Consider the following 24,662-nt stretch of genomic DNA (forward strand, 5'->3'; position numbering starts at 1 on the left):
AACATTAATACTTATAATAATAATAATATATTATATACTTCAAGAATTATGTCTCCCATTTTTACCTCTTGTTATCAAAAAAATTAAACATTAATACTTATAATAATAATAATATATTATATACTTCAAGAATTATGTCTCCCATTTTTACCTCTTGTTATCAAAAAATTTAAATATTAATACTTATAATAATAATAATATATTATATACTTCAAGAATTATGTCTCCCATTTTTACCTCTTGTTATCAAAAAATTTAAACATTAATACTTATAATAATAATAATAATATATTATATACTTCAAGAATTATGTCTCCCATTTTTACCTCTTGTTATCAAAAAAAATTAAATATTAATACTTATAATAATAATAATATATTATATACTTCAAGAATTATGTCTCCCATTTTTACCTGTTGTTATCAAAAAAATTAAACATTAATACTTATAATAATAATAATATATTATATACTTCAAGAATTATGTCTCCCATTTTTACCTCTTGTTATCAAAAAAATTAAACATTAATACTTATAATAATAATAATATATTATATACTTCAAGAATTATGTCTCCCATTTTTACCTCTTGTTATCAAAAAAAATTAAACATTAATACTTATAATAATAATAATATATTATATACTTCAAGAATTATGTCTCCCATTTTTACCTCTTGTTATCAAAAAATTTAAATATTTATACTTGGCATAATACTATTCAAATTTCATCTTTGTTCTTGTAATTCAATTATTCTCATATTCCCTTCCACTACTTTACTAATGCCATATTGTTTTTGTATCTTGCATCGTTTTAACATTCATAAAGTTTACAATGCTTTTGCAAATAGCCCTTAAACTTTTTCCAGTCCTCTTCTTCTCCCAGGTCTCGGATTCTGCCAGTCATTTCTGCCAATTCCATGTAGTCTATCAGTTGCCGTGTCCTTTTCTTCTTCTTTTATTCCCCTCAGACATCTCGAACTACAACCCCCATCAGCCCCGGCCTGACTAGGCGCCGTGCCGGGGATTGTGGGAGTTGTAGTCCAGCAGCGTCAGGCGGGCCGAACCCCCATTGGCTGGCGCCGCCGCGCGTAGGCCTCCCCTTACGCGTCCCCATGGCAACCCCGCGACCCCGACCGTCTCCTCCACCTCCCGCGAGGCGAGGCGGAGGCCGCTTAGCCAATCGGGCGAGGACGACGAGGGGAAGTGACCTATGACAGCGAGAAGACGCCGCGGTGGGGCGGGGCGTCCTCCTCGGGGTGTTTTTTTTTTAGCCAGTACTAGAGCGCGCGGACTGCGCATGCTCGGAGGAGGAGGAGGGGGGAGGTAAACAAAATGGCGGCGGCGTGTTAGCTGCGGCGGCAGGAAGGCAAGGAGAGGGGCGAGGCGGCTTTGACGTAGTCAGGGGAGGGGAGCAGCCGGCCAGCCAGCCAGCCCCCCACATAGCCGCCCCTTGGGGAGCGGCAGAGCCCCCCCCAACCCCCCCACCTATCCCCCGTCAGGCTCGAGGGGGGAGGGGTCCCAGAAGGACTCTGACTCACCCCCCTGCTACTTGAGCGCAGGGCTTGGGCCTAGTGTTTTTTTTTCCTGGGGGGGAGGCTCCCCCTCATAAACAGCAGACCCCCCATATTAAGCCGTGTGTGTGTGTGTGTGAGAGAGAGAAGGAAGTTGGGGGGGGGCTTTCCTTGCAGGGGGGGAAGGGGGAGGGTCTGTGTGTCTGTGGACGGGAGGGGGGGTGGAATAAGCTATTTTTATATAATTTATATTTTTTATTTAAGTAGAGAAAAGTGTGTGCGTCTATATATATAGGCACACACTTGGTGTTGGGGGTTTGGGGGGGGGAGTTCGCTTGCCTGTCCTTTAGGGAAGGCAAATCGACTGATATGAGTTCTGTTAATTGACTCCTCTGTCAATTCAGGGCCCTTCTTCCCCTTAAGGAGGAAAGTTTCTTCCCCAGTTTTTATTAGTGACAGTCCATTAGTTAATCCCCATTCGCAACTCTTTCTTTTTTTTGGGGGGGGGGTGACATTTATTTCCCCCCACCCCGTTCTTAAAAGAGGGAGATTGGGGAAGAAGTTGTAGGGTACTCTTGGGTGACAGCCAGTGACCCTTCTTGAGGAAAGATCCTTCTCCCCACCCTAATTTTTAAGTTGAATCCCATGAGGAATTGAACCCCCTTTTTCGTTGGGGAGGAGTGGTCCTGAGTTGAAAGGATACTTGCCTCTTTTTTGTTAGTGATTCCTCCTGTTAGAAATTGTGACGGGGAATTAAGTCAAAGAGTATTACATGAAGCAGAGGTGCCTCCGTTAGTCGACTTCCCTCTTCCCCCTCCCCTTTCCCCCCAATTTAGAAACTCTTCTGAGAAGGGAAGACCCTTACCTCTTCTTCCCTTGTGGTGGTGTTATTTTTTCGCTTCTGTTGCCCCTTCTGTTAGGGTCAGATTTTCTCTTCCTCACCCCACTTGCCTTTGCAGAGAGCTATTACCCTTTAAGTAGCCCTCATTGATTGCCACCGTTTGGGGGAAATTGTTATAGCTGCCTCCCAATCCCAGTTGGCACTTGTTTTTCTTTTAGCGCCTGTCCCTTACATTTTCCCCCTCTGGGTTGAATGCATGGGAGATTAGGTATCTCCCATACTACAGATTTCCCTTCCACCCCTCGTCCTGTAGAGAGAGGAGGCTCCACATAATTTTGTGGGTGCCAATATTGTGAAGAGGAAGATACTTGGGGATTATTGAAGCTCTTCAAAAGAAAGAAGAGTCCCATTAGGGATTTGGGAGGAAAGCGTCTACTTTCTCTCCCCCCCCCCAAAGTTAATATTCTCCCCACCTGTTTGACAGGCAGCTTGGTCTCTTGTGGGAACGGTACAATTACCTGTCAAGGGAAAATCTCCCAATTCCTTATCCCCCCTCCCTTTTCCCAACTCATGTGCCAAGGATAACTTTCTCTTGACTCTCTGGGCTTGTGAACATCACATTGCATTTCCTTATTTAGATCGGAAGGCCACATAAACAGAACGGTGTGTGTGTGTGTGTGTCTGTTCAGAAAGGGACTTAATTACTCTCAGCAAGATCGGTCAGGAGTCTGGCACTAATGGGATCAATCTGTTCTGAGTGATGCCTTCAAAAGCCTGGTGTTGCTGCAGGATAGCTTGAAGTTAGAGGGGTTCCCTAAGAGTGGGATGATTAGAGGCCTCCCCTCTTTTTTCAAGACAGTTGCTTAAGCTGGATGAATTGTGTAAGCTTAAACTTGCGTCAGGAGAGCTTGCTCAAGCACTATCCCCTCCTCTCTCTCTTTTTTTGTGGGTGCTTAGTTCTGGGAGACTTGAATAGGGTTTGAGCTGCCTGCCTGCCTGCCTACCTTAATACCTGAAGCAGTGGGGTGACACATCATGTGTCAGGTAGACCCCAAGTGGTTGAAGGATGCCCCTGGTAGTATCTACTAGACACGGAAGGCCTCGATCCTTTGTCAAGGGCGGAAGAGAAGCAGTTGAAATCAGTATTGAAAATTCCTTTAAAAAGACTTGGTTCCAGCTGCCGAACGGCTGAGAGGACTCTCATCGGAGGTCGTACCTGGGTGGTGAGAGTGGTCAAAGCCGAGGGGTGGGTTTGGGCTCCTTGATTCTTCACCTCACAGTTTCGAAACAGGAGCTGCCATGCTTTGCTAGCGATGGAACGCCCTCCGAGAGACTAGCTTTCTGTTTCCAAACGCAGGAAGTATTCTTGAAGATGACTTAGGTCCTCAAGGAAGGGGGTGGGAAATACTTTGGACTTCCTCAGGAGAACATTACCTGATGTGAAAGACTTGGAGCAGCAAAAACGAGATTTTTTGTTTCAAAGAGAAGTTAAAGCTGACTGTAAATCAACTTTGTTGCTTTCCCCCATCCACATTGTTTAAGAGAAGCTCTATAAGTATTGGAAAGAGGTGCTGGATCTCTGCAGGGCTCTCGTGGGCTCGAGAGAAAAGTTCTCATAGGCTTTTATTTTTCATTTGTAAGTTAAAACGTTTGTACAATCTTTTTGGGAATTCTCGATTTACCTCCGCTGAACATCCTTCTTCCCCACCCTCAAAAAATTGGGAGTAAAAAGGGAACATCTGATACACCAGGAAAGTGGATTTTTAAACCTTTGGCACACACACAACTTGTCGTCGTCGAACGCAAACAGACTTGGGCCATTTCGATTCGCGATGGAGGACTCCCAGCAGCTGGGGATGTTTGTCGAAAGCGAACTGATCTCGGTGGGCATGGATACTTTCATCCACCGCATAGACTCTACGGAGGTGATCTACCAGCCCCGCCGGAAAAGGGCGAAGCTCATAGGCAAGTACCTGATGGGAGACCTGCTTGGGGAAGGATCCTACGGCAAGGTCAAGGAGATGCTGGACTCCGAAACCCTCTGTAGGAGAGCAGTCAAGATCCTGAAGAAGAAGAAGCTACGGAGGATCCCCAACGGGGAGGCCAATGTTAAAAAGTAAGTGTTGGGGTTTTGTTTGGGGGGTGGGAGAGGGTTTGAGGGTGAGGGTAGGCCCATACCTACAAAAATTGAGTGTAGTTGTGTCTTCGTAGCACGTTGTTGTTGTTGTTTAGCCGTTCAGTCGTGTCCGACTCTTCGTGACCCCCTGGACCAGAGCACGCCAGGCCCTCCTGTCTTCCACTGCCTCCCGCAGTTTAGTCAAATTCATGCTGGTAGCTTCAAGAACACTATCCAACCATCTCATCCTCTGTCGTCCCCTTCTCCTTGTGCCCTCCATCTTTCCCAACATCAGGGTCTTTTCCAGGGAGTCTTCTCTTCTCATGAGGTGGCCAAAGTATTGGAGTCTCGGCTTCAGGATCTGTCCTTCCAGTGAGCACTCAGGGCTGATTTCCTTCCGAATGGAGAGGTTTGATCTTCTTGCAGTCCATGGGACTCTCAAGAGTCGTAGCACGTTACTGCAGAATAAAGTAAAGGACCCCTGGACGGTTAAGTCCAGTCAAAGGCGACTGGGTTTGCAATGCTCATCTCGCTTTCAGGCCGAGGGAGCCGACGTTTGTCCACAGACAGCTTTCCAGGTCATGTGACCAGCAGGACTAAACCGCTTCTGGTGCAGTGGGACACCATGACAGAAACCAGAGTGCACGGAAATGCCAGGGACGCAGGTGGCACTGTAGTGTAAACCGCTGAGCCTCTTGGGCTTGCCGATTGGACGGCAATTCGAATCACCGCAACAGAGTGAGCTCCCGTTGCTCTTTCCTAGCTCCTGCCAACCTTGCAGTTCGAAAGCATGCCAGTGCAAGTAGATAAATAGGTACCTCCGTGGCGGGAAGGTAAACGCCGTTTCTGTGTGCTCCGGTTTCCATCACGGTGTTCCATTACGCCAGAAGCAGTTTAGTCCTGCTGGCCACATGACCTGGAAAGCTGTCTGTTGACAAACGCCAGCTCCCTCAGCCTGAAAAGTGAGATGGACGTCGCAACCCCAGAGTCCCCTTGGACTTTCCATGGGTCCTTTTACCTTTACTGCAGAATTCATTCCCACAAGACATAGTGGTGGCCGCCAACTTGAATGTCTTTGAAAGAGGATTAGACAGATTGGAGGATGCTGTCGATGGGTTTTGTCCGGTGGCTGTGTTTTGTCTTCCCCATTGGAGGGAATTTTCCACTGCTGGAACTCAGAAGTGGGGAGAGTTGCTCTCTTGCTTAGGTCGTGCTTATCGGCTTCCCATGGGGCCATCTGCTTGGCCAATGAGAGAAGAGGATGCCAGTCTCGATGCCCCCCCCCCTGGCCTGATCTAGCAGGAAGCCTGTTATGTTCTTATTACAGCAAGCGCTGGGAACCTCTGGCCTAGGAGGATGCATGCTGCCCTCTGCGTAATTGCAAAGAAGTGGGAGGAGTCGGTGCGGAAAGGCAGGAAGGGATGGGTGCACACATTAGGCCAGGCGTGGCCAAACTTGGCCCTCCGGCTGTTTTAGGACTACAGTTCCCATCATCCCTGACCACTGGTCCTGTTAGCTACGGATGATGGGAGTTGTAGTCCCAAAACAGCTGGAGGGGCCAAGTTTGGCCATGCCTACATAAGGCCCAGCCCCCTCTCTCACGTCTGGTTATGACCTACAGCGGATTGCCCTTTCCCCTGAGGTTATGTGGCCTTCGAAGAGGAAATGGTTTGTACGTCTGAAAAATGTGTGCTTGTGAAGCAGAGAAAACCGCCATCTGCTGGTGTTTCTATCGTAAAAGTGGGACCTCCAGGATTGACTATGGGGGTCCCACGGGACAGGTATGGGGGGTTGGGGCGATTTGCAAATATTATGGTCTGCCACTGGCTGGCTCAACTCCCATGTTCAGATGTGTACTTGCTGGGTGGTCCTGCACCCTCTCTCCTTGTGAGTCTCTCTAGGTTTCTTTTTGTGCCTTGCCTGGGCCAGAGAAGTCTTGCTCTGTGATGTTGGAAGGGCATCTCCCTGCCATTGTCTCCCCAGCTTCACTTTCCGGCACCTTTCAGTGGTGGGGTGCACTTGAGCGAATCGCCTTCCAGGGAATAACCAGAAATGGCAGAAAGAAATGAGAGCTGGAATATAGATTGGAGCTCGACAAACCCATTGGCTCGCAAGGCGACCGCATCCTCTGGAGGCATCTTGCGTGGTTGGATATTGTCGTGCTCGTGGGTTGTTCAAAGTGGTCTCCTGGGCAGTAGTTTCTCCCCAGTAGCATTGGGCCGGTTTCCTCAAGAACAAGGGTGATTAACTTGGGTGCCCTCCTGATGTTTCTGGGACTACAACTCCCAGTCAGTGGTTGGACATGATGGGAGTTGTATTCCAGCAGCTTCTGGAGGGCCAAAGAGTGCCTCTTCCCTTTCTGCAGTATCTGCTTCTGTAATTGGCCAGGCAGCATGAACCCTCTAGATTGGCTGTGCAGCTGTAAACTCCAGCAGCACCTCCTCCCTGCTTTGCTGGCTGTGGTTTCCTTCCTTTGCCCAGGTCCTTAGCTCCCAACAACTTAGGTAAAGGTAAAGGGACCCCTGACCGTTAGGTCCAGTCGTGACCGATTCTGGGGTTGCGGCGCTCATCTCGCTTTACTGGCCGAGGGAGCCGGCGTACAGCTTCTGGGTCATGTGGCCAGCATGACTAAGCTGCTTCTGGCGAACCAGAGCAGCGCACAGAAACGCCGTTTACCTTCCCGCCGGAGCGGTACCTATTTATCTACTTGCACTGGTGTGCTTTCAAATTGCTAGGTTGGCAGGAGCAGGGACCGAGCAACGGGAGCTCACCCCGTCCATCGCGGGGATTCGAACCTCCGACCTTCCGATCGGCAAGTCCTAGGCTCTGTGGTTTAACCCACAGCGCCACCCCGCGTCCCTCCCAACAACTTACATCTGAGCTAAGTGAGCAGCTGCTGCAGCTCTGGGTTTAGGGATCGGCTTGCCTGGGACTCTAGACTAGCCCTGACAGGCCCCTGTCTTCCGAATCCGGGAAATGCAACCAGGATAACCTCAGTTGTGCAGGCTGAGGTGTGGAACTCCTTCCCCACAGAGCTGCACCTGTCACCTTCACGGAACAGCTTTCAGCAAAGACTGATGGGGCACCTCTTTACCCTGGCCTTTGACACCTCAGGTGTCCTTTTCCAGGATGCACTCTATGCTTGCGCCTTCAGCCCTGTTCTGCCTGGGTTTCACACTGGTTTTTAAACCTGCCCTGGGACCTGCTGGCGAACAAGCCCTGCCACGTCCTTGCCAGCCTAGGAAAACAGTGCAATGCTGTTGAGGCTTGCCTGGGCCCAGCACTTCGCAGCCAGTAGAGGCAACCCATGTTTCCTCAGGCGCCTGTGGCCCTTCAGACGTCGCTAGCAATGTTAGAAACTCGGGTGTGTAATCTAATTGCCAAATGGCACCTTAAACCTGGGTTACGGTCGCCACAGTGGAATGTCTAGGCATCTTCCTTTTCTTTTTTGCTGTGGAATCTATTTTTTATTGTTCATTTCAATAACACTTTGTATTTTAAAGAAAAACATCACAAACATGTTAAAAGATCACCGGTACATTTTTTATTATTCATTTCAATAACACTTTGTATTTTAAAGAAAAACATCACAAACATGTTAAAAGATTACCGGTACATAAAAAAAGATCCAGACTAAAAGAAATGCAAGCTTCAAGGAAAATATTTCAGATACTTCTGAAAGTTACATTTTTTCTTTTCCCATACAGTAGAACCTCGGCTTACGTTACCCTCGGGTAATGTAAACTTTGGGTTGTGAAAGCAACAAACCCGGAAGTATTTTTCCAGGTTTCACCGCTCGAGCATGCACAGAAACACGCGGCACGCACATGCGCAGAACAGGCACCTCCGGTTGCAGAAACCTCGGGATCCGACCAGAGCTCCGGAACGGATCCCGTCGGTAACCGGAGGTACCACTGTTTTTATTTGCCTACTTAATTTATAGAGCTGCCCCATAGCAGAATGACTCTAGGAAGCCATTGGGGTGTAGTAGTTAGATTGTTGGACCCAGGACCTGGGAGATCAGGGTTCAAATCCCCACTCCGTCAGGAACCTCGCGGTGTAACCTTGGAGCCACTCACAGCCTCTTAACTTACCTTACAGGGTTATAATAGGAATTAACGGAGGGGGTTGGTAAACCGTGAACTTTTTAATGACCTTTTGGACTACAATTCCCATCACCCACGACCACTGGCCCTGCTAGCTAGGGATGATGGGAGTTGTAGTACAAAAGCGGGTAGAGACGCAAGTTTAGAAAACCCTGGTGTAGACAGCACTGAACTAGACGGAGCAACTGGTCTGAGTCAGTATAAGATAAGACAGTTCCATGCATTTCTGTGTCAGTTCTGCAGTCAAATATTACTAGGGGAGTCTAATCCAGCTAGTATCCCCCCCCTCCAGGCTGGTGCATCTTCACCTGCCTGCCTTCATTTTCCTTCCTCCATGTGCCCCCACAGTTCTCCCAGGCCTTTTAAATGTGAGGGTCCACCAATGTGGTATTGGCAAAAAAGATTAATAAGAGTATGTAAATATGGATTGATAATGGTGGAAAATATATTTATAATAGGTTAAGATGTTGAGTAAGGACAAATGACAGAGGGTAAGAGCTTGCTGAACTAAATATCTGAATTGGAATACAAAAAGGGAGGTGTGAGGAGGTCAGGAAACTAGTAAATGAAGTTTAAGATATGAAAATATGGACTTTTTTCTTTCCTCTTGTTTTTCTTCTTTTTGACTTTTTTTTATTCTGTATTTTTCATGTGTTTTGTTTTTGTATATTTGTAGTTCTTCTTCTTTTTTTTTTTGACTAGGGTAATTTTTGGTTTTTATATTCTATGTTTAAACTTTGAAACTTTTTATTTTTTGTAAAACTTTAATAAATATTATTTTAAAAATAAATAAATAAATGTGAGGGTCCACCTTATCAATAGCCCACCCCCCCCAAAAAACCAACCACCCAGGTATGGGTATCTGAAAATACTGCCACAGTGCCAACCCCTGCCCCCCCCCAAAACAAGCTGGTTTCCTCTTTAAAAGCCAGCATCCGCCCAGCTTGTTCCGGCGTCTGCTGAGCGTCGGCCCCGTGGGGTTTTTTCTGCCTCTTTAGGCAATCTTGGATAAACGCCTGGATGGAGACGTTCGCCTCCCTTGTCCGTATTTTTGCGCCTGGCTCACGGGGGGGGGGGGGGCTGTGAGCGCTGCCGCCAGTGAATCAGCTTCGCTCTATTATTACTTCTTCGGACAGGCCTTCAGAACCAGGTTTTATTTCCGCTTCTGGAAAAACGAGATCTGAGGGGGGGGGAAGAATCGAAACTACCCCCCAAAAAACAGCTTATCCGCATCGCCCTTTGAGGTTCCATCTGTGCAGGAGGCTGAGAAGGCGGTTCTGTGCCAACCCGGTGCCTTCCTGATGTTTCGGCCGAAGCTCTCATCACATCAGCCCCTCTGCGCTGATAATAATAATAATAATAATAATAAATTTTATTTATATCCCGCCCTCCCCAGCCGAAGCCGGGCTCAGGGCGGCTAACAACAATCAAATAATCAAACAGTAAAATAGTCACACAATCTAAAAATATTTCATTATAAAAATTAATTAAATCAAATTGATGGCAACCAATTAAGCAAAATTCTGTGCAGGTTGCCAGAGGAGGGAGTCAGGCTGCGCCCTGACCAAAGGCCTGGCGGAACAACTCTGTCTTGCAGGCCCTGCAGAAAGATGTCAGGTCCCGCAGGGCCCTAGTCCTGATGGGAATCGAACTCCAAGCATGCTGTGGTCCTCCATCGCTGCCCCTCTCTGTTCCTCTTCTCTCTTGCCTCTCTTTGCAAGTGCTACTTACTCAGAATGTCCCTCTGTGCAAATGCAGTTTAATCAGAAGGAAGGAGAGACCGGCTGCCACTTCCTTGCATCCTGGGGATGTACAGTGGTACCTCGGGTTACATGCGCTTCAGGTTACATGCGCTTCAGGTTACAGACTCTGCTAACCCAGAAATATTACCTCGGGTTAAGAACTTTGCTTCAGGATGAGAACAGAAATCGTGCTCCGGCGGCACAGTGGCAGCAGGAGGCCCCATTAGCTAAAGTGGCGCTTCAGGTTAAGAACAGTTTCAGGTTAAGAACAGACCTCCAGAACGAATTAAGTACTTAACCCAAGGTACCACTGTATCTCCCTCCCAGGCAAGTTTAGTTCCAGGAATCTCTCTCCTTTGCATGAAACAGAGGCCAAAAGCATTAAGGATGAATTGCAGGTGTTCACACATGCTTTACATGTAGTTTCATATTCTGATTTTATCCTGCACTGAGACATGCAGGGATAGGGTTGCCATACGTCTAATCTCCCGGTCAGCGCTTCAATTTCTTTTGAGATTTTGCAAAAGAAAAAGCCGGACAAATTTGGGCAAAACAGATTGTGTACAGATTTTCACTTTCTGAAATACGGCAACCCTAGTATACGGTGGTATGTATAGTGGTACCTTGGTTTACGAAGTTAATCCGTTCCGGAAGTCCGTTCTTAAACCAAAGCATTCTGCATAAAGTTTTGTATTAAATGTTCGTTGCTTGACAGAGCTGACCCCATTATTTACACCCCTTTCTGCTATGTACTCTTCATATTTTTAGAACAAAAATGCAACCAGTGAAAGTGTGGGAAAGTCACCACGGTCAGAGTAGTTAGGCTCGAGACATTCACTGATGATTTACTGGTGATCGCTTGTCTACATAAAAAGGCAACCATAATTTTAAGTGATAGACATTAGGCTAGTAGAAGAAGATTGAAGCAAACTTCATCTCTATTCAAGGAGCATGCAGAGAATAGCTTATATACCTGTGTTTCTAACACTAGTGTAAAGGTTGGAGTTAGCTGGCAATGGAATGCAAAAGGTACACTTTGTGGCAGTTCAGTTAGAGCATAAATAGAGGCAAAACGGCCCTTTGCAACAGCAGTCATAGGTAATAATGGATCCTGAGCAGTATTGCTAAGTAAATTAACCTTCATAGCAAGGTAGAAAGCCATTGTCTTTTTTCTGACACAAAAGGGAGGAAATAGAGGTTTTGATTCAGCACCCTTATGCCAAAGTTATCTTGTTCTCAGGCGGATGCCTTCAGATAAGATCAGGAACAGAGTGACCTGGTGGACTGAAATGTTCGTGTTCTGGTTTCTGGATAATGTGCCATTTCTGATGTCAGATTACTGTGCATAGTTCTCCTTTTGTGGATCCTGCACCCCCTCCCCGCGTTCTGGATATGCCAGCTTAAATACAGAAGAGCTTCACCCTTGCTGTTGACAATGAAAGTTTCCATTATCCCCTTCTAGGGATGCGAGTGGTGCTGTGGCCTAAGCCACTAAGCCTCTTGGGCTTGCCGATTGGAAAGTTGGCGGTTCGAATCCTTGCAACACTGGTGAGCTCCCGTTGCTCTGTCCCAGCTCCTGCCAACCTAGCAGTTCGAAAGCACACCAGTACAAGTAGATAAATAGGTACTGCTGCGGCAGGAAGGTAAACGGCATTTCTGTGCGCTGCTCTGGTTCGCCAGAAGCGCTTTAGTCCTGCTGGCCACACGACCCGGAAAGCTGTCTGCGGACAAATGCCGGCTCCCTTGGCCTGAAAGCGAGATGAGCACTGCAGCCCCATAGTCACCTTTAACTGGACATAAATGTCCAGGGTCATTTATCCTCTTCTGGATAATTCTAGAGCCCACAGCTAGCTTTGGCAAAGCTATAAGGCCTAGAAATAACAGGGTGAGTCCTTTAAAAGAGGCCCCATGGATACAGAGTACACATGGTCCAGGGGGCCTCTTTTAAAAGACTCACCCTGTATAAGTTGCGTGTGTTAAGTTTCACAACAGAGAGTGGAAACGCCTGCAAAGTTAAAGTCCCCATTTTGTTTGCGTGTGTTGTGTTATTTCTGAGCTGTCTGCTTTTCAAGTACCCTCCTCCGTAACTCTTCTCTTTTTTTGCCTTGCTCAGTCAGTGCAGCATGAGACTCTGTAATTTCAGGGTTGTGGGTTCGAGCCCCACATTGGGCAAAAGATCCCTGCATTGCAGGGGTTTGACTAGATGACCCTTAGGGTCCCTTCCAACTCTGCAACGCTGTGATTTTGTGATTCTGCCTGCTCCCTTGCCAGGGCTTACATGACTAAGCCTGGCAGGCAGCTACCCTGACAGTTACCTCCGGGCTTTTGCCCGTGAAGTCACTGCCTCCGTTTAAGACTCTGCCGCTTGTTATTTATTAATTTGTGACATCACCTTCCACGTATATCGTCCCAGGGAGATTTGCAGACACATCCTTAAAAACAGCAGAACTAAAGTTGCAGGCAGTGCAAGGAGAACCGGGTATAATAATAATAATAAATAATAAATTTTATTTATATCCCACCCTCCCCAGCTGAAGCCGGGCTCAGAGCGGCTAACAACAATAAAACGATAGAACATTCTAAAATCGTTTCATTATGAAATTAATTCCAATCAAATTAATGGCAACCATGGACTAGAGTTCTTTGAGGATTGCCAAAGGAGGGAGTCAGGCTGTGCCCTGGCCAAAGGCCTGGTGGAACAGCTCCGTCTTGCAGGACCTGCGGAAAGATGTCAAGTCCCGCAGGGCCCTGGTCTCTTGTGACAGAGCGTTCCACCAGATCGGAGCTACAGCCAAAAAAGCCCTGGCTCTGGTTGAGGCCAGCCTAACCTCTCTGTGGCCTGGGACCTTCAAGATGTTTTTGTTTGAAGTTCCTCTGTGGGACATACCAGGAGAGGCGGTCCCGTAGGTACGAGGGTCCTAGGCTGTATAGGTCTTTGAAGGTTAAAACCAGCACCTCTCTGGCTCTCTGGGAGAAGCTTCTCGATGGCGCCAGGGGTGGTTTATTTTCTCTTTTCCCCTCCTCTCTCCCCTACTGCTGCTGCTTTTCGCTTGCTGATTTGGCCATCTGGCTGCCTTTGGCTACTGGCCAGATTCCGACATCCTGCCTTGTCATGGTGACGGTAAACAGAGGGGGAGATCCTTGCGTGAACCTGTCGGCCGTGCGCGGCGGACTTCTTGTCCTTTTAAAAAATTCGTTGCTAGGGCAATGCTGGCCGGAGCTTTGACGCTGGGCCCAGAGAGGAAGTCCTAAGGGAAGGGTCTGGGAGGTAGAAGCCTTGGCTCAGCCTTAACGCACCTGGGGTTCTACAGATGTTTCAGCAGGGATCTGATTTTTGGATAAAATCATAGAATCCTAGGGTTGGAAGAGACCACAAGGGCCATCGAGTCCAACCCCCTGCCAAGCAGGAAAGACCATCAGAGCACTCCTGACATATGGTTGTCAAGCCTCTGCTTAAAGACCTCCAAAGGAGGAGACTCCACCACACTCCTTGCCAGCAAAATCCACTGCCGAACAGCTCTTACTGTCAGGAAGTTCTTCCTAATGTTTAGGTGGAATCTTCTTTCTTGTCGTTTGGATCCATTGCTCCGTGTCCGCTTCTCTGGAGCAGCAGAAAACAACCTTTCTCCCTCCTCTATGTGACATCCTTTTATATATTTGAACATGGCTATCATATCACCCCTTAACCTCCTCTTCTCCAGGCTAAACATGCCCAGCTCCCTTAGCCGTTCCTCATAAGGCATCGTTTCCAGGCCTTTGACCATTTTGGTTGCCCTCCTCTGGACACGTTCCAGTTTGTCAGTGTCCTTCTTGAACTGTGGTGCCCAGAACTGGACACAGTACTCCAGGTGAGGTCTGACCAGAGCAGAATACAGTGGCACTATTACTTCCCTTGATCTAGATGCTATACTCCTATTGATGCAGCCCAGAATTGCATTGGCTTTTTTAGCTGCCGTGTCACACTGTTGGCTCATGTCAAGTGGATACAGTGGGTGCTTCTCCCTGGGCTACAAAGCCAGTGTTAGAAACTCAGGGGTGTGTGTGTGTGTGTACACACATACATACACACAGTGGTACCCCGGGTTAAGTACTTAATTCGTTCCGGAGGTCCGTTCTTAACCTGAAACTGTTCTTAACCTGAAGCACCACTTTAGCTAATGGGGCTTCCTGCTGCCACCGTGCCGCCGGAGCACGATTTCTGTTCTCATCCTGAAGCAAAGTTCTTAACCTGAAGCACTATTTCTTGGTTAGCGGAGTCTGTAACCTGAAGCATATGTAACCAGAGGTACCAGTGTGTGTGTGTGTGTGTGTGTGTGTGTGTGTGTGTGTGTGTGTGTACTACCCCTGGGCTAGCAAGGTGTCTGTCCAAGCTGCGACCGCACAGAGATGGCAGCAGTGAGCGGCTACAGCTTCCTTTATATGGTGTCCTGCAATTTGCACTGTCAGAATACTGCAGCTGTCCACAACATCTACCTTGGGAGTGAGCCAGGAAGCGGACAGGGCCTTGCTCCGAGGGGTGGGCAGACATGGCCCAAAACCGCAGGAAGGAACAGTCTGTCCCCTTGTACGAGTGCAGCATCCTTTGCTTGGCAGCCGGAGCCTCCTCACGAGTCGCCTTTTCTCTCTCTCTCTCCCTTCCTGCTGCCAATCAGCTGTTCCCTTTCCCCAAAGCTTGACACAGAGCTGAGTCTCTCTTCCTGTTTTCGAGCTTTTGGGTGTCAGAATGAAGCAACAGAGGTTGCCAAGAACTGGCAGCCTGAACCGCAGAGGGAGGCCGGGCGCAGGGTGAGAGGGAGGGGGGCAGATTCTCTAGAAATCAAAGCGCCCCTTTGCGTTGCTCGTTTAGCCTCGCAAGCGCTTTGCAAAACACTTTGCGCAAGCCTCTTGCAACAAGACAGCGCTGGCCAGGATTCTCCCAACATGCCGTTCCCACAAAGAAGGGGGAGCTTGAGGCCGCGGCGAAGGACTCGCAAGCAATAAAGCTCGCAGCAAGGATTTCCGGAATTTTAGTAGCAGCTATGGACGCGGGTGGCGCTGTGGGCTAAACCACAGAGCCTAGGACTTGCCGGTCAGAAGGTTGGACAGTAAGCGCTGTTTGACAGTGGAATTTGCTGCCAAGGAGTGTGGTGGAGTCTCCTTCTTTGGAGGTCTTTAAGCAGAGGCTTGACAACCATATGTCAGGAGTGCTCTGATGGCGTTTCCTGCTTGGCAGGGGGTTGGACTCAATGGCCCTTGTGGTCTCTTCCAACTCTATGATTCTATGATTCCATATATGTGAAAGTGTCTATTCCACCTGTCTGTTCATAGAGTCCAAGAATTCACACGAAAGGTTGTTGCAGTTCCACAGACTCCTTTCACAGAGTCTTAAGACAAGGATTTCCGGAATATTAGCCTTGTTTCGCCGTCCTGGGCTTCATCAGTTGTACAATCTCATATATGATATCACAGGACAGTGGATCTTATAGCATCGTAGGTAAAGGTAAAGGGACCCCTGACCATTAGGTCCAGTCGTGACTGACTCTGGGGTTGGGGCGCTCATCTCGCTTTATTGGCCAAGGGAGCCGGCGTACAGCTTCCGAGTCATGTGGCCAGCATGACTAAGCCGCTTCTGGCGAACAAGTACAGTGCACGGGAACACCATTTCCCTTTCCGCCGGAGCTGTACCTATTTATCTACTTGCACTTTGATGTGCTTTCGAGCTGCTAGGTTGGCAGGAGCAGGGACCGAGCAACGGGATCTCACCCCGTCGCAGGGATTCGAACCACCAACCTTTTGATCGGCAAGTCCTAGGCTCTGTGGTTTAACCCACGGCGCCACCCGTGTCCCTCTTAGGTTGCATATGTGTGCTTTATCCCCCAAACGCAAGGACCCACAAGTGCTGAGTGCTATGTGGAGGCAGAGAGGACTATCAGCATCTACTACTAGGAAGGATGGCTGTTCTCTGCCTCCACGGTCAGAGAAAGCAATGGTTCTGAATTCCAGTTGCTGGAAATCACAGGAGGGGAGAGTTGCTCTTGTGGTCGAATCCTGCTTGTGGGTTTCCCGATGGGGTATAGAATAATAGACTCATCTGGTTGGCCACTGTGAGAACAGAATGCTGCTCTTCTGGTGTTCTTAGAGAAGGGTGGGTTTAGAGAGCAACCTCCGGCGGTGCCTGCAACAAGGAACAGCCTCCGAACCTCCATTCTCTCCCCAGGAACAGAATTCATTCCTAGAGCGAAGGGAGCATCCTCCCTTGACACCCTCTGCAAAGAGGAGTTTGCTTTGGTCACCTGCAGATATATATTTCTCTCTCTCTTTCCTTCCTTCCAGGGAAATTCAGCTCCTTCGGCGGCTGCGGCACAAGAACGTCATTCAGCTGGTTGATGTCTTGTACAACGAAGAGAAGCAGAAGATATATCCTTTCTCCCCTGTCTGGGGCGTGTACGGCTTCAGGCTTCGTCCGTTTCCCCTCTCTCGCGAGCCTCGTGGATTCTAAGACTCTTCTGCCTTGGTACCCAAGGAGCGAAGTCGCCCATTTCATGGTGTGCAGAAGGTCTCAGGTTCAGCCCTTGGCATCTTCAGTTTTGTTTTATTTTGTTTTTAAAGGAGAAAAATGAAATAGCTTTACTGTGTCAGAATTGTAGCTGTGTCCCTAGTACTGCCAGGCCTGCAGCTGCCTCCCAAAGTTTTGTGACTCATCTACAGTCTCACTGTGGTCATCAGGAGGTAGACAGATATTTTGCTGGCAGTTTAACAACCTACACAGTTGCGCCTTCCACAGTCGTCATGAAAAGGGGCACAGGCTAGTTGAAAGCCTGCAGCTTCTATCTGAGGAGGAGTAGGAAAGTCAGTCTTTGGGGCTTTCTGCCCTGCCATTTACGTCAGCGTCTCTTCATGCCGTATGTATTCTCCAGTATCCGCTTGGTGAAAAGCCACGATCGCCATGGGGTCCACTTTCCGGCACTCCTGGGTGAGCTTGGCTGCCACTCCAAAGCCCAGGGGGCCGTCAGCGGTGGAATATACCACCACACCCTGGTACTTGATTCGTTCCGGAGGTCCGTTCTTAACCTGAAACTGTTCTTAACCTAAAGCACCACTTTAGCTAATGGGGCCTCCTGCTGCCGCCATGTGATTTCTGTTCTCGTCCTGAAGCAAAGTTCTTAACCCTGGGTACTTATTTCTGGGTTAGCGGAGTCTGTAACCTGAAGCATCTGTAACCTGAAGTGTATGCAATCTGAGGTACCACTGTATACCTGATTTTTCTAACCCTGCCTGGCTGCCGCTTCCTTAACTCTTCCTCTCACGTATATGGTGATGGAATACTGCGTGTGTGGGATGCAGGAGATGTTGGACAGCGTCCCCGACAAAAAGTTCCCCGTCTTTCAAGCGCATGGGTAAGTTAAGCAAGGCGGGTGCCATTTCGTGTCCCCCCCCCCCGTCTGAGCAGTCCTAGCTTTGGTGCTAATGGAAACTGAATAATAATAATAATTTATTATTTATCCCCAGCCACTCTGGGTGGCTCCCAACAGAATATTAAAAACACGATAAAACATCAGACATTATAACCTTCCCTAAACAGGGCTGCCTTCAGATGTCTTCCAAAAGTCAGATAGTTGTTTATCTCCTTGATTTCTGATGGGAGGGCGCCACCACCGAGAAGGCCCTATGCCTGGTTCCCTGTAACCTCACTTCTCGCAATGAGGGAACCGCCAGAAGGCCCTCGGAGCTGGACCTCAGTGTCCGGGCTGGATGATGGGGGTGAAGATGCTCCTTCAGGTATACCGGGCCAAAGATTTGTGTTTTCCCTTGCTCTATCCTCCTGATGTCATTGCCAGATCACCTTGGCATCCTCACCTCTGTTGACGTCAACTCCTGAAAACCTTTGTCTCCCTGGTCCTGAGTGGGGTAACTGTGCCCCTGAAGGACCAGGTGCGCAGCCTGGGAGTCATTTTGGACTCACAGCTGTCCATGGAGGCGCAGGTCAAATCCGTGTCCAGGGCAGCTATTTACCAGCTCCATCTGGTACGTAGGCTGAGACCCTATCTGCCTGCGGACTGTCTCGCCAGAGTGGTGCATGCTCTAGTTATCTCCCGCTTGGACTACTGCAATGCGCTCTCCGTGGGGCTGCCTTTGAAGGTGACCCGGAAACTACAACTAATCCAGAATGCGGCAGCTAGACTGGTGACTGGGGGCGGCCGCCAAGACCACATAACACCGGTCCTGAAATACCTACATTGGCTCCCAGTACGTTTCCGAGCACAATTCAAAGTGTTGGTGCTGACCTTGAAAGCCCTAAACGGCCTCGGCCCAGTATATCTGAAGGAGCGTCTCCACCTCCATCGTCCAGCCCGGACACTGAGGTCCAGCTCCGAGAGCCTTCTGGCGGTTCCCTCCCTGCGAGAAGTGAGGTTACAGGGAACCAGGCAGAGGGCCTTCTCGGTGGTGGCGCCCTCCCTGTGGAACGCCCTCCCACCAGATGTCAAAGCGATAAACAACTACCTGACATTCAGAAGACATCTGAAGGCAGCCCTGTTCAGGGAAGTTTTTAATCTGTGATATTTTAGTGTGTTTTTGGTTTCTGTGGAAGCCGCCCAGAGTGGCTGGGGAAACCCAGCCAGATGGGCGGGGTACAAATAATAAATTATTATTATTTATTTGTCTCCCCTTCTCCGGTGCTCCAGTTCCCGCAGGATCATTATGTTACTGATATTTGGCAGCATGCGTGGATCTTGGTTGCCCTCCTCTGCACACCTTCCAGCTTGCAAATATCCTCCTTAGATTGTGGTGCCCAGAACTGGATGCAGGACTCCAGGTGTCGCCTGACCAGGGCAGAATAGAGCAGTGCGATTACTTGAATCTCAACGAATTTGTCTTTGCGTCCTTTTTGAATCCAGGCTTCCCCCTCTCCTTCTCCCCTCTCCACACGCAGGTACTTCTGCCAGCTTATCGACGGCTTAGAATACCTGCACAGCCAAGGGATTGTCCACAAGGATATCAAACCAGGAAACCTCCTGCTCACGACCAACGGGACGCTGAAGATTTCGGATCTGGGCGTGGCAGAGGTACGTTTTTTAAGCTCCCGCGCTCAGGCATGCCTTTTGTTTGCCTACGAATCTCCCTCTTAGAATCATAGAATCATCATAGAGTTGGAAGAGACCACAAGGGCCATCGAGTCCAACCCCCTGCCAAGCAGGAAACACCATCAGAGCACTCCTGACATATGATTGTCAAGCCTCTGCTTAAAGACCTCCTAAGAAGGAGACTCCACCACACTCCTTGGCAGTAAATTCCACTGTCGAACAGCTCTGACTGTCAGGAAGTTCTTCCTAATGTTTAGGTGGAATCTTCTTTATTGTAGTTTGGATCCATTGCTCCGTGTCCGCTTCTCTGGAGCAGCAGAAAACAACCTTTCTCCCTCCTCTATGTGACATCCTTTTATATATTTGAACATGGCTATCATATCACCCCTTAACCTCCTCTTCTCCAGGCGTGTGCGCCAAGGCAGTTTACAAAAATAGGACATAAACCACCAAAAAGAAAGCAACACAAATGACGAAAGAGAGATTTTTGGAAGCAATACGGAAGGAACATCCGAGGCAATAGAACTTCTCGTCCGGCTGGGAGAGCTTCTTTAAACAGCAATGTCTTTGTTAACTGAATGAAGACGTTGTTGTCTCAAGAAGATTTACCAGAAGTGTGGATAGTGGTTGACCCACGGAAGAGGGGCAGCCACACTCAAAAGGTCCTGCTCCCTGGTTACTGTGGAGCAGGCCGCTGGTACCGTATTTTTCGCTCTATAGGATGCACTTTTTCCCCTCCAAAAATGAAGGGGGAATGTGTGTGCGTCCTATGGAGTGAATGCAGGCTCCTTGGCTTCAGTGATAGCAACGCGAAACCTCCGAAGTGCAGAGGGAGAGCTCCACCCGCGCTCCGGAAGCCTGTTCTGCTTCCCCAGCCCCGCGCCGGGGGGGGGATTTTTTTTCTTTATTCCCCCCCCCCAAAAAAAATAGGTGCGCCCTATGGGTCGGTGCGCCCTATAGGGTGAAAAAAACAGTAATTTCCAGGGCTCAGAAGTGCCCTGCTTCCAAAGCCCCAGGGCCCACTTTGGGTTTGGTCCATGAGAGACTGGAGGGCGTTCCTCTGATTCTCCAGAATGTGGGAGCTGATAAGTGGAGATTCTCGGTTTTCCCTTTGCTTTTGACCTAGGATTAACCCGCACTCTCCCCCTCTCTCCCCCTACGCCTCTCTCGTTTATCTCCCTCCCGCAGGCGTTGCACCCGTTTGCAGAGGACGACATGTGCCGAACGAGCCAGGGCTCGCCGGCTTTTCAGCCCCCGGAAATCGCCAACGGCCTGGACACCTTCTCTGGTTTCAAAGTGGACATCTGGTCGGCTGGCGTCACGCTGTAAGCACAAAACCGGCAAATTCACGGCAGCCTTAGCCTCTGCAGGTGGCATTCCTGGGCAGGTGCCGATCCCACCACCCCACTGCCTTGAACCCCCTTTCTTTCAATTTTTTAAATTAATTTTCACAAGGACGGCGGTTCGAATCCCCGTGATGACGGGGTTAGCTCCCGTTGCTCAGTCCCCGCTCCTGCCAACCTAGCAGTTCAAGCAGATCAATAGGTACCGCTCCGGCGGGAAGGTAAACGGCGTTTCCGTGCGCTGCTCTGGTTCGCCAGTAGCGGCTTAGTCCTGCTGGCCACATGACCCGGAAGCTGCACCCCCAGAGTCGGTCATGACTGGACCTAATGGTCAGGGGTCCCTTTACCTTTACTTTAACGATCTTAGCCCCTAATCAAAACCCCTCTTCTGCAGACTGAGATGCACCCCAACACGGAGGAATTCGGCCGTGTGCATTTCTGCTTTATTCTGAATTTAAATTGTTCTCTTTTTTCCTTCCAAATCCCTCTTTTATCGTTAAGCCACCCAGGGAACATCTCCCGTTATAGGGTTGACATATATATACAGTGGTACCTCGGGTTACGAACCTAATTGGTTCTAGAGGTCCATTCTTAACTTGAGGCGCGCTTTTGCTAATGGGGCCTCCCTCTGACGCACAATTTCCGTTCTCATCCTAGGGCAAAGTTCTCAACCCGGGGCAACTACTTCTGGGTTAGCGGAGTTTGGAACCTGAAGTGTTGCTAACCCGAGGTACCAGTGTACCGCCAATAATAATAATAATAATAATAATAATAATAATAATAATAATAATAATAATTTATTATTTATACCCTGCCCATCTGGCTGGGCTTCCCCAGCCACTCTGGGCGGCTTCCAAAAGAATATTAAAATACTGTGATACATCAAACATTAAAAGCTTCCCGAAACAGGGCTGCCTTCAGATGTCTTCTAAAAGTCTGGTAGTTGTTGTTCTCTTTGACATCTGACGGGAGGGCGTTCCACAGGGAGGGCGCCACCACCGAGAAGGCCCTCTGCCTGGTTCCCTGTAACTTGGCTTCTCGCAGTGAAGGAACCGCCAAAAGGCCCTCGGAGCTGGACCTCAGTGTCCGGGCAGAACGATGGGGGTGGAGACGCTCCTTCAGGTATACTGGACCGAGGCCGTTTAGGGCTTTAAAGGTCAGCACCAACACTTTGAATTGTGCTTGGAAACATACTGGGAGCCAATGTAGGTCTTTCAAGACCGGTGTTATGTGGTCTCGGCGGCCGCTCCCAATCCCCAGTCCAGCTGCCGCATTCTGGATTAGTTGTAGTTTCCGGGTCACCTTCAAAGGTAGCCCCACGTAGAGCGCATTGCAGTAGTCCAAGCGGGAGATAACCAGAGCATGCACCACTCTGGTGAGACAGTCCGCGGGCAGGGAGGGTCTCAGCTTACGTACCAGAAGGAGCTGGTAAACAGCTGCCCTGGACACGGATTTGACGTGCGCCTCCATGGACAGCTATGAGTCCAAAATGACTCCCAGGCTGCGCACCTGGTCCTTCAGGGGCACAGTTGCCCCATTCAGGACCAGGGAGTCCCCCACACCTGCCCGCCTCCTGTCCCCCAGAAACAGTACTTCTGTCTTGTCAGGATTCAATCTCAACAAACAGATCATCGAAATGAAGGGGCTGGTGGGGTTGGCAAGGAGAGGAAGCTGGGACAGGAAGGGTCCCGCTTCCCCCTCTCCTCAACCCCCCCAAGCCGCTTCAAGCAAGGTTGGGATGTGCGAGAGAGCCAGAGCAGAAAGCTAAGCCGCCTCTCTGCAGATCCACCCCGCTGATCACACCTGTGTCTTTTGTCTGTTTGCAGATACAACATTACGACCGGCCTTTATCCCTTCGAGGGCGATAATATTTATAAGTTATTTGAAAACATTGGGAAAGGGGAGTACACGATTCCTGAGGACTGCGGCCCTTTGCTTTCAGATTTGCTTAGAGGTGAGTGCCTATGATGATGTCACAAGTTTGCTTTGTAGGAAAAGTTCCACCCCGGAAACTGTTGTGGCTGTGTGATTTGCTCTCATCCTCGAACAAATAAAATAAACTGCTATAAGAAAAGCAGCTCCCTTTCCCTTATGGGATATTCCAGAGCCCGTATAGAGTCCTTAAGTGGGTTCCCTATTGGGAGGAGAAAATAGCAGAGGCCTACCAGAGTATATTGGGACGCGGGTGGCGCTGTGGGTAAAACCACAGAACCTAGGACTTGCCGATCGTATGGTCAGCGGTTCGAATCCCCGCGGCGGGGTGTGCTCCTGTTGCTCAGTCCCATCTCCTGCCCACCTCGCAGTTCGAAAGCACCCCTAAGTGCAAGTAGATAAATAGGTACCACTTTATAGCGGGAAGGTAAACGGTGTTTCCGTGCGCTGCGCGGGTGCTGGCTCGCCAGAGCAGCTTCGTCACGCTGGACACGTGACCCGGAAGTGTCTTCAGACAGCGCTGGCTCCCGGCCTCTTAAGCGAGATGAGCACGCAACCCCAGAGTCGGTCACGACTGGCCCGTACAGGCAGGGGTACCTTTACCTTTACCTTTTTACCAGAGTATATTGAGAAGCAAAGCAGCTAGTAATCCTGATCTTTATTCAAGGAATTGTTGCAACAGGGTCCCCACTCACAACACGCAGGACAGAGGAGAACCCCGAACAATGGTGTAGACTTTTGAAATTGCCCACCCTGTAGCCCAAGACCACCCCCAAAACATCATACATACATCACAGAAGGAGGCGGTCTACAACAGAAATCCTGTCTGCCAGGATACCTGATAATGGTCACTGATTGCATTTCCTTGGCAGCCTGGCCATTCTTTTGTGATGGTTAACACTTTAATTCCTGAGTCCAGGTCGCAGGCTCACCCTGTTCGTACACAAATAAGACAGGATTTGTAAGCAAAAAGGCAATGGGAAGACTTTCCCCATTTGCCTCCCTTCCTGCAGAAGAATATCTGAGGTCATTGGGAGAGTCAAAATGGCTTCAGGATTGCTCTCCCATACTATTTCAGACACACGGTTCAGATATTTAGATATGTGTGTGATTATGAATATTTATTCTATATATGAGACCTTAACATTCTTATAATGCCAGATAGTTCCCAATGTTCCCAAATAGTTGGCACTTTCAGATGCTCTCAGTCTGTAGCTTCCTCACTGCCAGGTGGCAATGTCTGAAGGTAAACTGACTGTGTGGTGTACTGCAACCCTTTGTTGTTGTTTAGTTGTTTAGGCGTGTCCGACTCTTTGTGACCCCCTGGACCAGAGCACGCCAGGCCCTCCTGTCTTCCACTGCCTCCCACAGTTTGGTCAAACTCATGCTGGCAGCTTCGAGAACACTGTCCCACCATCTTGTCCTCTGTTGTCCCCTTCTCCTTGCGCCCTCCATCTTTCCCAACATCAGGGTCTTTTCCAGGGAGTCTTCTCTTCTCATGAGGTGGCCAAAGTCTTGGAGCCTCAGCTTCAGGATCTGTCCTTCCAGGGAGCACTCAGGGCTGATTTCCTTCCGAATGGAGAGGTTTGATCTTCTTGCAGTCCATGGGACTCTCAAGAGTCTCCTCCAGCACCAGAATTCAAAAGCATCCATTCCTTTACATTTATTTAATTGCATTTGCATCCGCCTTTTCCTCCCAAGGAACCCTGGCCTCTCCCGGGACCTTGTAGTCTGACACTCTCTAGGCTTTGGACCTCGACTTGCGGTCCACCGATTTCCCCTCCGCCCTTCCCTCGCAGCCCAATAGGACAACCTTAGAAGTGGAAAAGCGAGACATCAGTTACAGGTACAATCAAAGCAAATGTCAACCAGCCCAACTCTTGCAGATCCAGGCATCCAATTAAACATTTTCTGCCCCACATCCACAGGCAAGTTTAGTAAGGGGACTGCGATGGGCCTCTTTAATTTTTTTTCAAACGAACAAGCCAGGACGCTCTATTGTCTTTTG

The 24,662-nt window shown here is 49.0% G+C and overlaps 1 protein-coding gene across 2 annotated transcripts in view; it reads left to right on the top strand.

Moving 5' to 3' along the window:
* Positions 1–2,590: 2,590 nt before the first annotated feature.
* The window catches only part of STK11 (serine/threonine kinase 11), a 46,066-nt gene continuing 23,994 nt past the window's right edge, over positions 2,591–24,662 (top strand). For both annotated transcript variants that reach the window (XM_082206526.1, XM_082206527.1), the window contains exons 1-6: positions 2,591–4,469; positions 16,630–16,713; positions 17,604–17,693; positions 19,229–19,361; positions 20,568–20,704; positions 22,549–22,676. In XM_082206526.1, the coding sequence (XP_082062652.1) occupies positions 4,186–4,469; positions 16,630–16,713; positions 17,604–17,693; positions 19,229–19,361; positions 20,568–20,704; positions 22,549–22,676 (856 nt within the window). In that variant the 5' untranslated portion in view covers positions 2,591–4,185. The remainder of the gene's footprint in view (positions 4,470–16,629; positions 16,714–17,603; positions 17,694–19,228; positions 19,362–20,567; positions 20,705–22,548; positions 22,677–24,662) is intronic.

The sequence above is a fragment of the Podarcis vaucheri genome, assembly GCF_965113315.1.
Source record: "Podarcis vaucheri genome assembly, chromosome: 18".
NCBI lineage: Eukaryota > Metazoa > Chordata > Lepidosauria > Squamata > Lacertidae > Podarcis > Podarcis vaucheri.